Raw genomic sequence first — 12697 nt, 5'->3', positions numbered from 1 at the left:
AGATGGCAGATACTGTGAATTTTACCTTGTTGGTGCTGGGTGTTTTTATATTCTTCTAAATATTCTTATTTATTATTTATTATTTTAAAGAAAGAGAGAGACAGCATGAACAGGGAAGAGAGACAGAGGAAGACTGAGATAGAATCTCAAGCAGGCTCCACACTCAACAAGGACCCCAACACTGGCCTTGATCCAATGACCCTGGGATCATGACCTGAACCAAAATCAAGAGAAGAGTCAGTCAGTCAACTGACTGAACTACCCCCCCCTCTAAATATCCTTGAACTTTGCTCTAGGATGCAGCTATTTGGAAACAGTATACTCCTTTTGAGGTGGGACCAATGTCATGTTTAGTTTAGAGCTAATTATTCCCCAATACTGAAGCAAGACCCTTCTGAGTACTCTAACCAAAGCCCTGGGGATTATGAGGTTTTCAAGTCTCCCAGGTGATGGAAACAGACACTATTCCCAGACTTGTGTGAGCACTGAACACTGTTTCCTTCGATCTTTTCAGGCATTCTTACCCAGTCTCGGGCAGTTTCCTCACTTGTACATGCTGATAAAGATTCAGCTGAATATTTGATAAGAACCTTCTGCAGATGTCCAGAGTTCTTTCCCTGTGAAGTTCTCTCCTCTTTAGTACTCTGTTATTCATACCCCAGACTCAGCTACATCTCCTTGAGCCAGAGCCTGATGGGCTACACCTGGGTTCCTCCTATGTCCTACAGCTAGAAACTCTCTCCAGGCAGTATGGTGGGCAATCATAAGGCTTACTTCATTTGTCTCCTGTTTTTCAGGGATTAGTGCCCTCACTGCCTCATTGGCAACTACTGATACATGAGTGGAGCTTACTGATTACAGACTTCACTGTGAGATAACTGCCTGGGCCATTTCACTGGGCCCATGGAGGTGAGTATATTTAGGTTTTTTTCTCTTGGGCTGGATGGATTTCCCCAAGAAGATTCTTCCTATTTCTTGTTTGAATAAGTCTGCCTAACAGAGTTCTGGGAGGGTTGAGGGGCCCACCAATAAGTATATAAATGTTCACTTTACCTCCATGTTTTCACTACAATATCTCACCCTCAATAATGGGATGCCACAACTAAGAATCTTATCTTTGTTCTTTTTTTTTTTTTTTTAAAGATTTTTATTTATTTTTGAGAGACAAAGATAGACAGAGTATGAGGGGGGGACGGACAGAGAGAGAGGGAGACACAGGATCCGAAGCAGGCTCCAGGCTCTGAGCTATCAGCACAGGGCCTGATGCAGGGCTTGAACTCAGGAACCTCGAGATCATGACCTGAGCTGAAGTCAGACGCTTAACCGACTGAGCCACCCAGGCGCCCCTCTTTGTTCTTTACAGAGAAACTTCTAGCTTTCTGTCAGGGAGATAGTAGGGGTGACTGTTCTGAACAAGAGTAGGGGTCTCAACATCTGTGGGACTTGTCATCCAAGATGGACCACAACATTCTCACCTCCTGGTATGTAAGTCCCTGTTTCCCTTCCATAATGTTTTAGGGCTGACCTGTGTGACCAACACAATGTGGCAGAAGTGATGGTGTAACTTTGGAGTCTAGATCGTAAACAGCATTGCAGCTTCCACCTTGATCTCTTGAATCACTCACCCTAGGAGGAAGAAGCCAGTCTTCATGCTGCAAGGATACTCACACAGCTCTGTTAAGAGGCTCACATCAGAGAAACTAAGCTCCCCTGTCAACCTGTGAGCATCAGAAGTGAGCTACCTTGGAAAGTGATCTACCAGCTCTAGTCAAGCCTTTAGGTGAGCACAGCTCCTGCTGACATCTGACTGGACCTTATCAAAGATTCTGACGTGCAGTCAGTCACTCCTGAATTTCTGACCCACAGTGAGAGATAATAATTGCTGTTTTAAGCCACTATGTTTGGGAGTGATTTCCTAATGCAGTATTGCGTAACACAGCATCTGACTTTCTAAAAATAGACTTTCAAGCAATCCTCTTGGTTTTACTGCCACTCTCAGCTTTACTCCCAGAGGTAACTGGTGCTGCCAATTTTCGAGCTTCTTGGGGAATTCTATAGTATAAACTGGTTGCACCTTTACTTTCTCAAATTCTAGCCTAGGAGTCTGATTTTGTAGGTCCGCAAAGTCACTTACTACTCATCCAAAAGTTTCCCAAGTTCCAAAGGTTTTTTTTTTGTTGTTGTTGTTTTTTGCTGTTATCTGGTATCCCGTTCTCCTTGTCCTAGCTGGACAAAGAAGGTAAAAACTATTGCTTTTTCACTGGAGGCAGCAAAAGGGAGATGCTCAATCTGTCTCTTTATCTAAGAATTTCTGCCAGTATTACAGGTGGAAAACAGTATCTCAGTATGATTTTAATTTCTATTTTTCATATTGTGAATATTCTTGAGTCATCTTTTCATTTTTCTTTTCAGAGCTGTAAGTATTTCCTTTTAGATAAATGTGAGTTCAGTTTGGGGGGAATGTTTTCCCATTGAACTGCTAAGTTTTTTGTTTTTGATTTATAAAAGCTCTCTATATTTGAGAAATCAGCTCTTTGTAATATGAGATACCAATATTTTTCACTCTTTGTCTTCTGTTTATGGTGGTTTCTGCCACATAGTAACGTTTTATTTTTATGTACTTGACGCAAGTTTTTCTTTTTTAAGGTTTTATTTTCTGTGTATGGGGTGTTTTTCTTTGCTTCTTGGTTTTATGTCAGTCACAGGTCTTCCACACTGAGATTATTTTTTTAAATTCTTCTATGGTCTGTTCCAGTGCTTTAATCAGTTAATGTTACGTATTTAGATCCAAGATGGGTAAAACTTATTACGATGTAGGTTACTGACTGAACTTCATCTTTTTCTTTTTTTTAAAGAGGGGGTGGAGGGAGAGAGGGGGAGAGAGAGAGAGAGAGAGAGACAGAGACAGAGACAGAGAAAGAAAATTAAGCAGACTACACACCCAGCATGGAGCCTGATGTGGGGCTTGATCCCACAACTGTGAGATCATGACCTGAGCCAAAATCAAGAGTCAACCAACTCTCAACTAAACGAGCTAACTATACACCCCTCATGTTTTTCTATATAGCCACCTACTACTAAATCCATTTGTCAAATAATCCATGTTTTCCCCAGTGATCTGGAATGTTACCTTTACCATATACTAAATTTACTTATATACTGGGGTCTATTTATGGGTCTAGGAACCTGTTCCACTGATCTCTCAGTCTATTCATATGCCAATAAGATAATGCTTTATTATTGAAGTTTATCCCCTCCTCTTATTCCTCTTCTCTTTTGGCATCTGTCTTCTGAAATCATGACTAACCACAAACAATTCTGAAGCCCCAAGTAACTAAAGAACGGTAACGCAGTTGTCTTCTTGGGACAGATTTTAAACATTCAGATACAAAAAGTTCAATATTCCATAAGTAAGAAAAATCCTAAGTACTCATGAACAAGAAGTATAAAGTTGGGTTCAATTAACTGATTAATAGTAAGGTCCTCTTTTTCCTTAAGAAAAATATAATCTGGTTAGTTAAAGAAGACAGACCCAGAGAATACAAGTTAATGGTGTTTGAACTGCATTCAGTGGTCAATAACTTATGCCCATTGCCTTTTAAAGAACTACTTACATCTAATATTCAACAATATATTTTATATAAAAATAATGATCTTACTTGTAACAAAAGCAGCTGGAGAAGATGATCATAGCAACTATGCAGACAGCCATTGAAATGAGCACAACCAGCCAGCGAATGCTGCCATCAAAAAATGGACCTGACAAGGGAAGTGAACAACAAAGCACACATTTGATCTCTTCATCACATACGAAAGGAGAAAAATAACTTGGGAGTGTTAAATTCTAGAAAGCTTGCTTACTGTCAAAATCAGAAAATATTTTACTGAAAATCACAATCACCCTCTTCTAGACGAACCTACCTATGACAACAGGGGGCAGTGTAGGTTGTAAATACTGGTTACATAAATTGGTCCGACAACATTCTATCGTCCGCCGTAGCTGTGCTTTTGGTGAATCCTAGAGGAAGAGTAAGGACAAAATTAAAAATGGCTTGATATTTTCAGGTGAGAATGAGGGTTTTTTTTTAAATATTCATGAACACAATTTCTAGCTCTGTTGAGTGAAAAGGACCTGCAAGTTTTATGTGTTAAGAAAAGATTATCAAAAAATTATTTGTGTTGAAATAGTGTTGTAAGGATTGTAAAATGGTATTTCTTAAGAACATATGTATGTGGATGATGTGTTGGAACACTGGACTATAACTAAATTATAAACAAAAGTTCACAAGTATTTTTCACCAAAACTTTGGCATATCTTAATGTATTACTATTCACCTGTTTGTAGTAGTAAAAATATAAGTCATGAGATCTTTTCCTAAAAAACATGGGTAATACACTTTATTGCAGTGATGAACTAGTAGGGTGCACAGGATCTCACAGCAGCACCGAGACGACATAAGTGGAGGGCGTTGTAGTCTAAAGAAAGGAGACGTGAGGAAAAATAGTCGAGGAGGTAGAAGATACTGCAGAGTCTGCACAGAACAACTATGTTGAGCAAGTTAAAGCAGATGTGGTGAGGACAAAGGCAAAATGCAGAAACCATACTCCTGAGAGTTTCTTAGAGACCACCGACCAGAGAGGAGATATGTCCCTGACAGATCAGAAAATGAGCACAGGAAAAGACTTCAGTCAAGAGAGCAGACATCAACAATTATGTGCGAAGTTTTACGTGATTGGTACAGTACTTAACAAGTTATTAACTTGAATGCTGACATTTCAGCACTGCCTGGGAAAACTGCCATTCTGGACCAAAATAGCAACAGAAAGGAATTGCTTGTCATTATAAAAGTAGCAGGAACATAAGCAGAAACTGACCATGTTATTCTTAAGTATCAGATGGCCAAAACAGAAAAACCTCAGTATAATCAAGTATTACTTTAAAAAGGTGAATGAATAGGAGTCCACGACTTGATCCTACCAGGAAAGATGGGTTGAGAGTATTGGGAAACTTCCAAAAGCACAAGTTTTCCATTTTAACTAAATTTTTAATGTTAAAAAAGTTTTACTTAAAAAAAAAGTTATTTTTTTAATGTTTTATTTTTTGAGAGACAGAGACAGAGGGTGACCAGGGGAGGGAGGGGCAGACAGAGGAGACACAGAATCTGAAGCAGACTCCAGGCTCTGAGCTGTCTGCACAGAGCCCGACGCAGGGCTTGAACCCACAAACACGAGATCATGACCTGAGCTGAAGTCAGACGCTCAACTGACTGGGCCACCCACATGCCCCCAAACAGTTTTACTTTTAAATGACCATAAAGAGAAAGAAAAGAGAGACATGTTAGGAGTTACACAAGTGACTTTGAAATAACCCCAGATCGAGAACATTTACATGAAGGAGGGAATGGAGAGTATATTAACTGAAGGTGAATAAAAGGACTACGAAGCATCTACAAACAGTTGCAGGAAGGCTAATGTTCAAAATGAGCTTAGCCCTGCAGAAGACAAAATGTAAAGAACAACCAAGAAGGGGTTTCTCTAGCAATGCTAGAAGACCGCCAAGCAATGGATGTGTTGCTGAAAACCACGAGGTGATGGAGGACAAGGAAAAAGCACTGTTACATGGCAGCTGCTTTCCCAGACGCCGGAAGAGACCCTCCAGGGCTTCCGTATTCTTGGTGAGTGGCTGCCCTCATGATCACACCCTGGCAAGAGAACACTTTGAGAGGGCTGGAAGGCAGGTGTGACAGGAAGAATTTAGAAAGCACAAGTGTTGGAAACTGAAGAGCTAAATGTTAGACTCTTTCTTATGTTAAAAGAACACAGACTGTGAAGTTTAACAACTAATTTATATTAGTGAAGTCAATTTGTGATATGCCTCGTTTAGGGGCATGCAAGATACAGGTTATTACTGCTGAGCTCACTGCTCTAACCATAGTTCTTCCTTCAATATTTTTAGTGATTAAAAAAATGTATAGAATATGTGGTTGATAAACATGCAAATGGCATAAAACTGCAAGAAATAATTAAATTATCATCCCCCCCCCACAAATCCTGCCAAATTACAGCAAAGGACTAATTCGTTTTTTGTTTTTTTTTTTTTACATTTATTTACTTATTTATTTTTGACAGACAGAGAGAGACAGAGCACAAGCAGGGGATGGGCAGAGAGAGAAGGAGACCTAGAATCCGAAGCAGGCTCCAGGCTCCGAGCTGTCAGCACAGAGCCTGACGTGGGGCTCAAACCCACAAACTGTGAAATCATGACCTGAGCTGAAGTCAGATGCTCAACCAACTGAGCCACCCAGGCATCCCCAAAGGGCTAATTCTAATATGATAAAATTTAACATAGACAGGTATATAACAACTATTTTCAAAAACTCATTCCATTTCCATCCTCTTATTTGTGGCAAGAAACCAAAGAATCAATATAGAATCTAAGAGATATGGTTCAGCAGTAGCATAAGTGAAAGACGGGGATTTTAGCTGACAGGAAGCTCAGTATGTTTCAAAGAGTGGTGTAACAATCCAACATCCAACATCCAACATGAGATCTGGCTGTATTTAGGAAAAGGAAAGGAGTTACTTATTCTCTGCGTTCCAACCTCCCACCCCAGGTCAGACCACACTCAATTCTGCATATTACGCTGAGACATCAGTGTAACTCTGAAGCTGATCAGACACGGAGCAATGGAGGGGACTGTGAGCTATCATTTTCACCTATAGGCAAAGACTATAGGAATGGGGAGGAACACAGGACCACACAAACAGACCAAAAAACTTCCTTCACACAGTAAAAGGCTGTCATATTTTGAAAGAGGCTTTAGATTTGATCCAAAGGGGCAGGGAGAGATTTGTAGTCATTAGGAGGAAAAGCTTTGTAAAGATTATGTCAGGTCATTAGTACAGATGAAATAGATGGTCTTGGGAGGTAATGAGCCCTTGTCACTAGAGGTGTCACACCTAGAAAATAGATGGGATGAGGGGTGCCTGGGTGGCTCAGTTGGTTAAGCATCCAACTCTTGATTTCAGCTCAAGTCATGATCTCACGGTTGGTTATGAAATAGAGCCCTGGGGTTGGGGTGGTCTTAAGATCAAGTCCCACATTGGGCTGGCCATGGAGCCTGCTTAAGATAGTCACTCTATCTCTTTCTCTCTCGGAGGAGGAGGGGAGGAGGAGGAGGAGGGGAAGAAGAAAATAAATTGGCGGGGGGGGGGGGGGGGGCGGGTGCCTGATTGGCTCAGTCAGTTAAGCATCTGACTGCAGCTCAGGTCATGATCTCACGGTTCGTGAGTTCGAGTCCTGCATTGGGCTCTCTGCTGTCAGTGCAGAGTCTGCTTGGGATCCTCTGTCTCCCTCTTTCTGCCCCTCCTCTGTGTGTTCTCTCTCTCTCTCAAAAATAAACATTAAAATAAAAGAGTTAGATGGGATGCAATATATGTGTGTGGGGGGGAAAGGGAGATGTGCAGAGGGGGCACATGGATCCCAAACTTTTAGCAGAGATTGGAACATATATCAATCCTGAGAGTTTCTTAATAATGTGAATCGTTTCCTAAAATAGTTGAAGCTTAAATTTGTGTACAAACGGTTCTATCTAAAGCTGGAAGAATCCCTGGGGCAAAATTACTATACAGGATTTTGAAGAGATTAGGTTTATAACCAAGAGCCATGAGGATATTCATAAACTCTTTATTACCAGCCCTTGGATGCCTTTGCTGCTGCTGTTAAAACAACTCCACTGAGATTTCCTTACAAGGACTTAATGTTTCTGCATTGTCTCAGAGTGATACAAAGGTTATTACTGCCCATCACCTTGAAGTCTTTCCAGTCAATTTGATAATCCACAGGTGATACTGTAACATTTTTTTTGGCAGTCATGACAATTCAGAAATAGGGTATGATTTAAAACGTTTTTTAAAGTAAAATAGGGGCGCCTGGGTGGCTTAGTCAGTTGAGCGTTCGACTTCAGCTCAGGTCATGATCTCTCAGTCTGTGAGTTCAAGCCCCGCATCAGGCTCTGTGCTGACAGCTCAGAGCCTGGAGCCTGCTTCGGATTCTGTGTCTCCTTCTCTCTCTGCCCCTCCCCCACTCATGCTCACTCTCTCTCTCTCTCTCTCAAAAATAAATAAACGTAAAAAAAATTAAAAAAAAAAAACTAAAAAAAAATAAAGTAAAATAATCTGGAACTTCAATTACCACAATCATATTACCTGAAGTAAGAGCTAAGCTTCCTCCAATATACTTGGTTTATAAGAACATAGAGTGATGTGCAGATCAGGCACACTTCTCCTGGGGAAATGAATACTTTTCACGTGGCCCCTCCCTTCTTTATTTCACAGGCCTTAAATCAGATCTTACCTTGCACTGAAAGTCAGATCCTTCATATTTCATACACCCTGAAGCTAATGTGGTTTCTCCTTGGTCATCTTCTTCTATGATGGCAAAGCAGTGCCCATTCGTTCTGAAAGAAAAAAAACCCAAAAACCAAAAAATATAACTTCACATTGAAGACATGATGAACTATCATATAATTTCAGTATTTTACATATATAGGTTTTTGCTTTCTATTTGGTGATATTCAAAGAGCATACAGTTATTAGTAAAGTACAAAAACAGGACATAATCACTTTCATAACAGAGCGACAATTAACTGATGACACTCAGTTGTTCAGGGAATTTTTTTGGCTAGTAAGCCAATTCTTCAATGTCCCCAAACAATATGGAATAGAATTACATGATCATATATAAATGTGTTGAATAGTTAACATAAAATAAAGTAGGAAAATTAAAATGGTTATATAAATCAGAATTGGACTGGGAGCTCACTTGTATCAAAATAATATAAAATTAATTAAATATCACAATATCACGCCTATCTTTCTGTAAAATATTTCGACCAATTTAGAATTACAAGATTTTGAATGAGTTTATTTTTTTTTTTTAGTAATCTTTAAATTTTCTACAGTAAGTATCAGTAAACTTTAGGATAAAAAGATCATTAAATAAACTCAAAACATTAGACAAATACCAGATTCAAATCCTTCTATCTCCTTTAAAAAGCTGTATTACAACGTTAACTCTGAGAAAAGAAACATCAATCATTTAATAGTACTAAATGTTCCCATACAAAGAACAAGAAGTTTTTTGGCTCTTTGTAAAAGATATCATATAAAATTAAAGAAAAAAAAAAAACGAAGACAATGTAAACAATTCTTAAAATGGCACTAAATGCAATCCTATTCTCATAACTTTAAGGACTACATAAAGTACTTACATGCATGTGTTATTAATAGCATCATCCGGGCAGTGTCCTGAGCAATAGCACTTTAAAAAAGGCAAAGTATCCTCTGGTGCTAAGGTTACTCCATTTTCTGATTTTTTCTGGTCAGAGTCTGATTTCATCCCAGTACCATGGAGCATACTGTCCAGATTCTGCCCTGTATTCAAGTATGAAATTTGTGAAAACATCATTTCCGAAAAGCTAATTCTTCCATTTCAATTTTCAATGAGAAATTTCTAAGCTTTCTTAGTGTGTAATTATTATGTAATGGCAGCTTTCTTATGTAATGGCAGCTAATGTGTTTAATTAAAAATACATTTCATTCAGGGATGCCTGGGTAGCTCAGTCGGTTGAGCGTCTAGCTTCGGCTCAGGTCATGAACCCGCCGTCTGTGGGTTTGAGCCCTGCATCGGGCTCTGTGCTGACAATTTGGAGGCTGGAGCCTGTTTCAGACTCTGTCTCCCTCGCTCTCTGCCCTCCCCCACTCCCGCTGTCTCTGTCTTTCAAAAATAAATAAACGTTAAAAAAATACATTTCATTCATACATTTAACATTTGTTAATAACCTATGATGCACAGAGTACTGCCCCGGGTATTGTTGGACATATGGAGAAGATTATGTCACAAGTTTTGCACCAGTGGAAGACAAGAGCGGCAGACATACAATATGGTCATAACCTACAAGAAAGGTACAAAATGGGAAATGGCTTCAGGGAAGGCTGAGATTATTTACAATTATTAAAAAATACACAAATTATGGGGCACCTGGGTGGCTCAGTTAGTTAAGCGTCTGACTCTTAATTTCAGCTCAGGTCATGATCTCAGGGTTTGTGAGATTGAGCTCTGTGTTGGGCTCTGCACTAGCAGAGAGGAGTCTGCTTGGGATTCTCCCTGTGCCTTTCTGTGCCTCCCCTACTCGCATGCTTTCTCTCTCAGAATAACTAAATAAACTTAAAAATATATATATACAAATTATGGTTCTTAAGCTCTTTGTCTCAAAACTTGGGACTAGCTTAAAAACAGTAAGTGCTCTATTTGTGCCTCTATGCGGAAGTGGAGTTACTAAGCATCTCGCTTTGGACTTTAATTACTTAAGTAAGGGTATTGTGAGAGCATGGGGACTAATCATATTATCTGGTGCCCTTTATCTGAAGGTCACTGGTTCGAATCCAGACTATGCTGTCAGAAACTGAAGGTTACTGTAGGGCAGTAGTTAGCTTATGAAAACAGAGCTGTGTTTTTGCATTAGAGTCAAGTAGCCTCAAATGACAGATACTGTCATATTTGGTACTGAATCTTTCAGGCTGAAAGCAGAACAGAACTTCTTAAAATGTGTGAGTAATTCTTCCCTCCCTCTGAATCAGCTGAAATTGGCTAGCTTATTCCTTGGAGGATTGACCTCCAAGGAATGAAATGTAGAGCCAAACAGGTATAAAATATTAAGAGAACTGCGTATAAGCAACATTTCATTATAACGTTCAAGCATAATGTAGACTTGACTTAAATTGTAGCCATACTGGTGAGATGAAAAGAGAAAAAGTAACACATATGCACGCATTTGATAACAGGAAGAGAATGTGCTGCTAATTAAGTTTTAGCGATTCCATGCCCGGAATTTTTTTTTTAATGTTTACTTATTTATCTTGAGAGAGAGCGAGAGTGGACAGGGAAAGGGGCAGAGAGAGGAGGGGAAAGAGAACCTCAAGCAGGATTGTGGGGCTCGATCCAACGAAGTCTTGAGATTATGACCTGAGACGAAATCAAGAGTCACTTACCGAATGAGCCACCCAGGCGCCCCTCCATGCCTTGAATTTTAATAATCTTCATTTAATCCTTTAAACTGATAACAAAACTTAAAGACCTCATTTATGCTAGCAATGTCAACTGCAAAAATAAAAAAAGGGAGGGTAGTGGCCAGGAAAGGAAGAAATCCACTAGGCTAAAAACAAGGAGACCTGGATTGTGGTCTACTATTCTCCTACTGTGGTCGTACCACAGTTTAGTTCACTGGGTGATCACGGAGAAGCCACCACTTCTCCAGGCCCCATTTAGCGAATAAGACTCCAGGACTAGAGGACACCTGAAGTCTCTTAACCAGCTTTCAAACCCATCACAATAACAGAAGGAAGCATCCGTTTAACTAAGGAGAAAAATCATCAAATAATATACCACATGCAATTAATTTTCCAAAAATCTAATGATACACAGAGAAAGTGGTAGTGTTGTAGAAATGACACTGAAATAACAGTGAGAAGTTAAGGGTTCAACTCCCAAATATGTCCACAGGTGGTACTCTCTGAATCTCATTCTCTAGCTCCAAAAAAAAATAATAATAATTCCTTCCCAATTCACACCAAGAGGTTATATACAGAAGAAATGAATAGACAGTAAAGGGCTTAATTAAATATAAAATAAGGTACAAATGGAAGTATTATTTATTTACAAAGATTGTACTGTACTTAAAGATCACGGATACCTAGACTATGCAAAGTTCTATGATGGTTAATACACACAATTTCCCAAACACTATCTGAATTTAGGAAATAAAAAATCCTAATTATAATAATTTGCATTTGGGACTTATATTACCTCAGATATTTATTTAACAAAACACTAACTAGAGGCCAGCTATGTGCAGGCAAGTTACTGAATGCTGGAAACTGATGGAGTCCTTGAGAAACTTGGAGGGCAGTGGGAGGGGCGGTAAGCACGCAGATAAACACAGTGTGAACAGGGATACAATACAAAGGTAAACAAAGGAAGGAGCCTGTAACACAAACTCAGCCTGGGTGTCAAAGGCAAGAAAAACTAAGCTGTATCTTAAAGTTATAAACTTTCCCAAAATAGAGGCCTAGATGCAAAGAAAAATAGGTAGCAACAGCTTCTCTGCACCACCTCCCTAGGTGACAGCGCCCATTCCCACAGTTTAAGCAAATCTGTTTATGGTTCCTAGATTTACCCCTCTAGCTTTGAGCTGCTTGTAAGTAATCTCAAAATTAGCTTGTCCAAAATGGAACTCTTGACTTTTCTCTTCAAACCTGTCTCCCCAAGTCTTTTGGCTCACTCTCCAAAATAGATCTCAAGTTTTTCCCATTTTTCTCCAGCTCACCTGCTATTACCTGGGCCCATCATGGCATGCTACTTCTGAGATAGGAATCTCCACACTGACCTCCCTATTTCTGTTCTTGGCCCCTCCAATCTCTTTCCCATACAGGAGCCAGAGTTATCTTATAAACATAAATCTGATCCTGTTCACTCCCCTGCTTAAAACCAATTAATGGCTCCATATGCACTCGGAATAAACTCCAACCTCCTTCACCATGCCTGCTGCCAGCAGGATTTGGAACCTCTGTACCTCTCCAACATCAACTTATAGCACCTGTCCTCCACCATGCTCAGGCACGCGGGTCTTCCGTCAAC

At 39.7% G+C, this 12697-nt stretch overlaps 1 protein-coding gene across 1 annotated transcript in view; it reads right to left on the bottom strand.

Moving 5' to 3' along the window:
• BMPR1A (bone morphogenetic protein receptor type 1A) overlaps nt 1–12697 on the bottom strand; it is a 136198-nt gene that overhangs the window by 14791 nt on the left and 108710 nt on the right. Inside the window, exons 4-7 of the mRNA XM_027062480.2 lie at nt 9273–9435; nt 8357–8459; nt 3922–4018; nt 3660–3759 (exon numbers count right to left, since the gene is read on the bottom strand). Of these exons, the coding sequence (XP_026918281.1) occupies nt 3660–3759; nt 3922–4018; nt 8357–8459; nt 9273–9435 (463 nt within the window). The remainder of the gene's footprint in view (nt 1–3659; nt 3760–3921; nt 4019–8356; nt 8460–9272; nt 9436–12697) is intronic.

The sequence above is a fragment of the Acinonyx jubatus genome, chromosome D2 (assembly GCF_027475565.1).
Source record: "Acinonyx jubatus isolate Ajub_Pintada_27869175 chromosome D2, VMU_Ajub_asm_v1.0, whole genome shotgun sequence".
NCBI classification, from domain to species: Eukaryota; Metazoa; Chordata; class Mammalia; order Carnivora; family Felidae; genus Acinonyx; species Acinonyx jubatus.
This window is presented reverse-complemented; position numbering and strand designations above follow the sequence as displayed.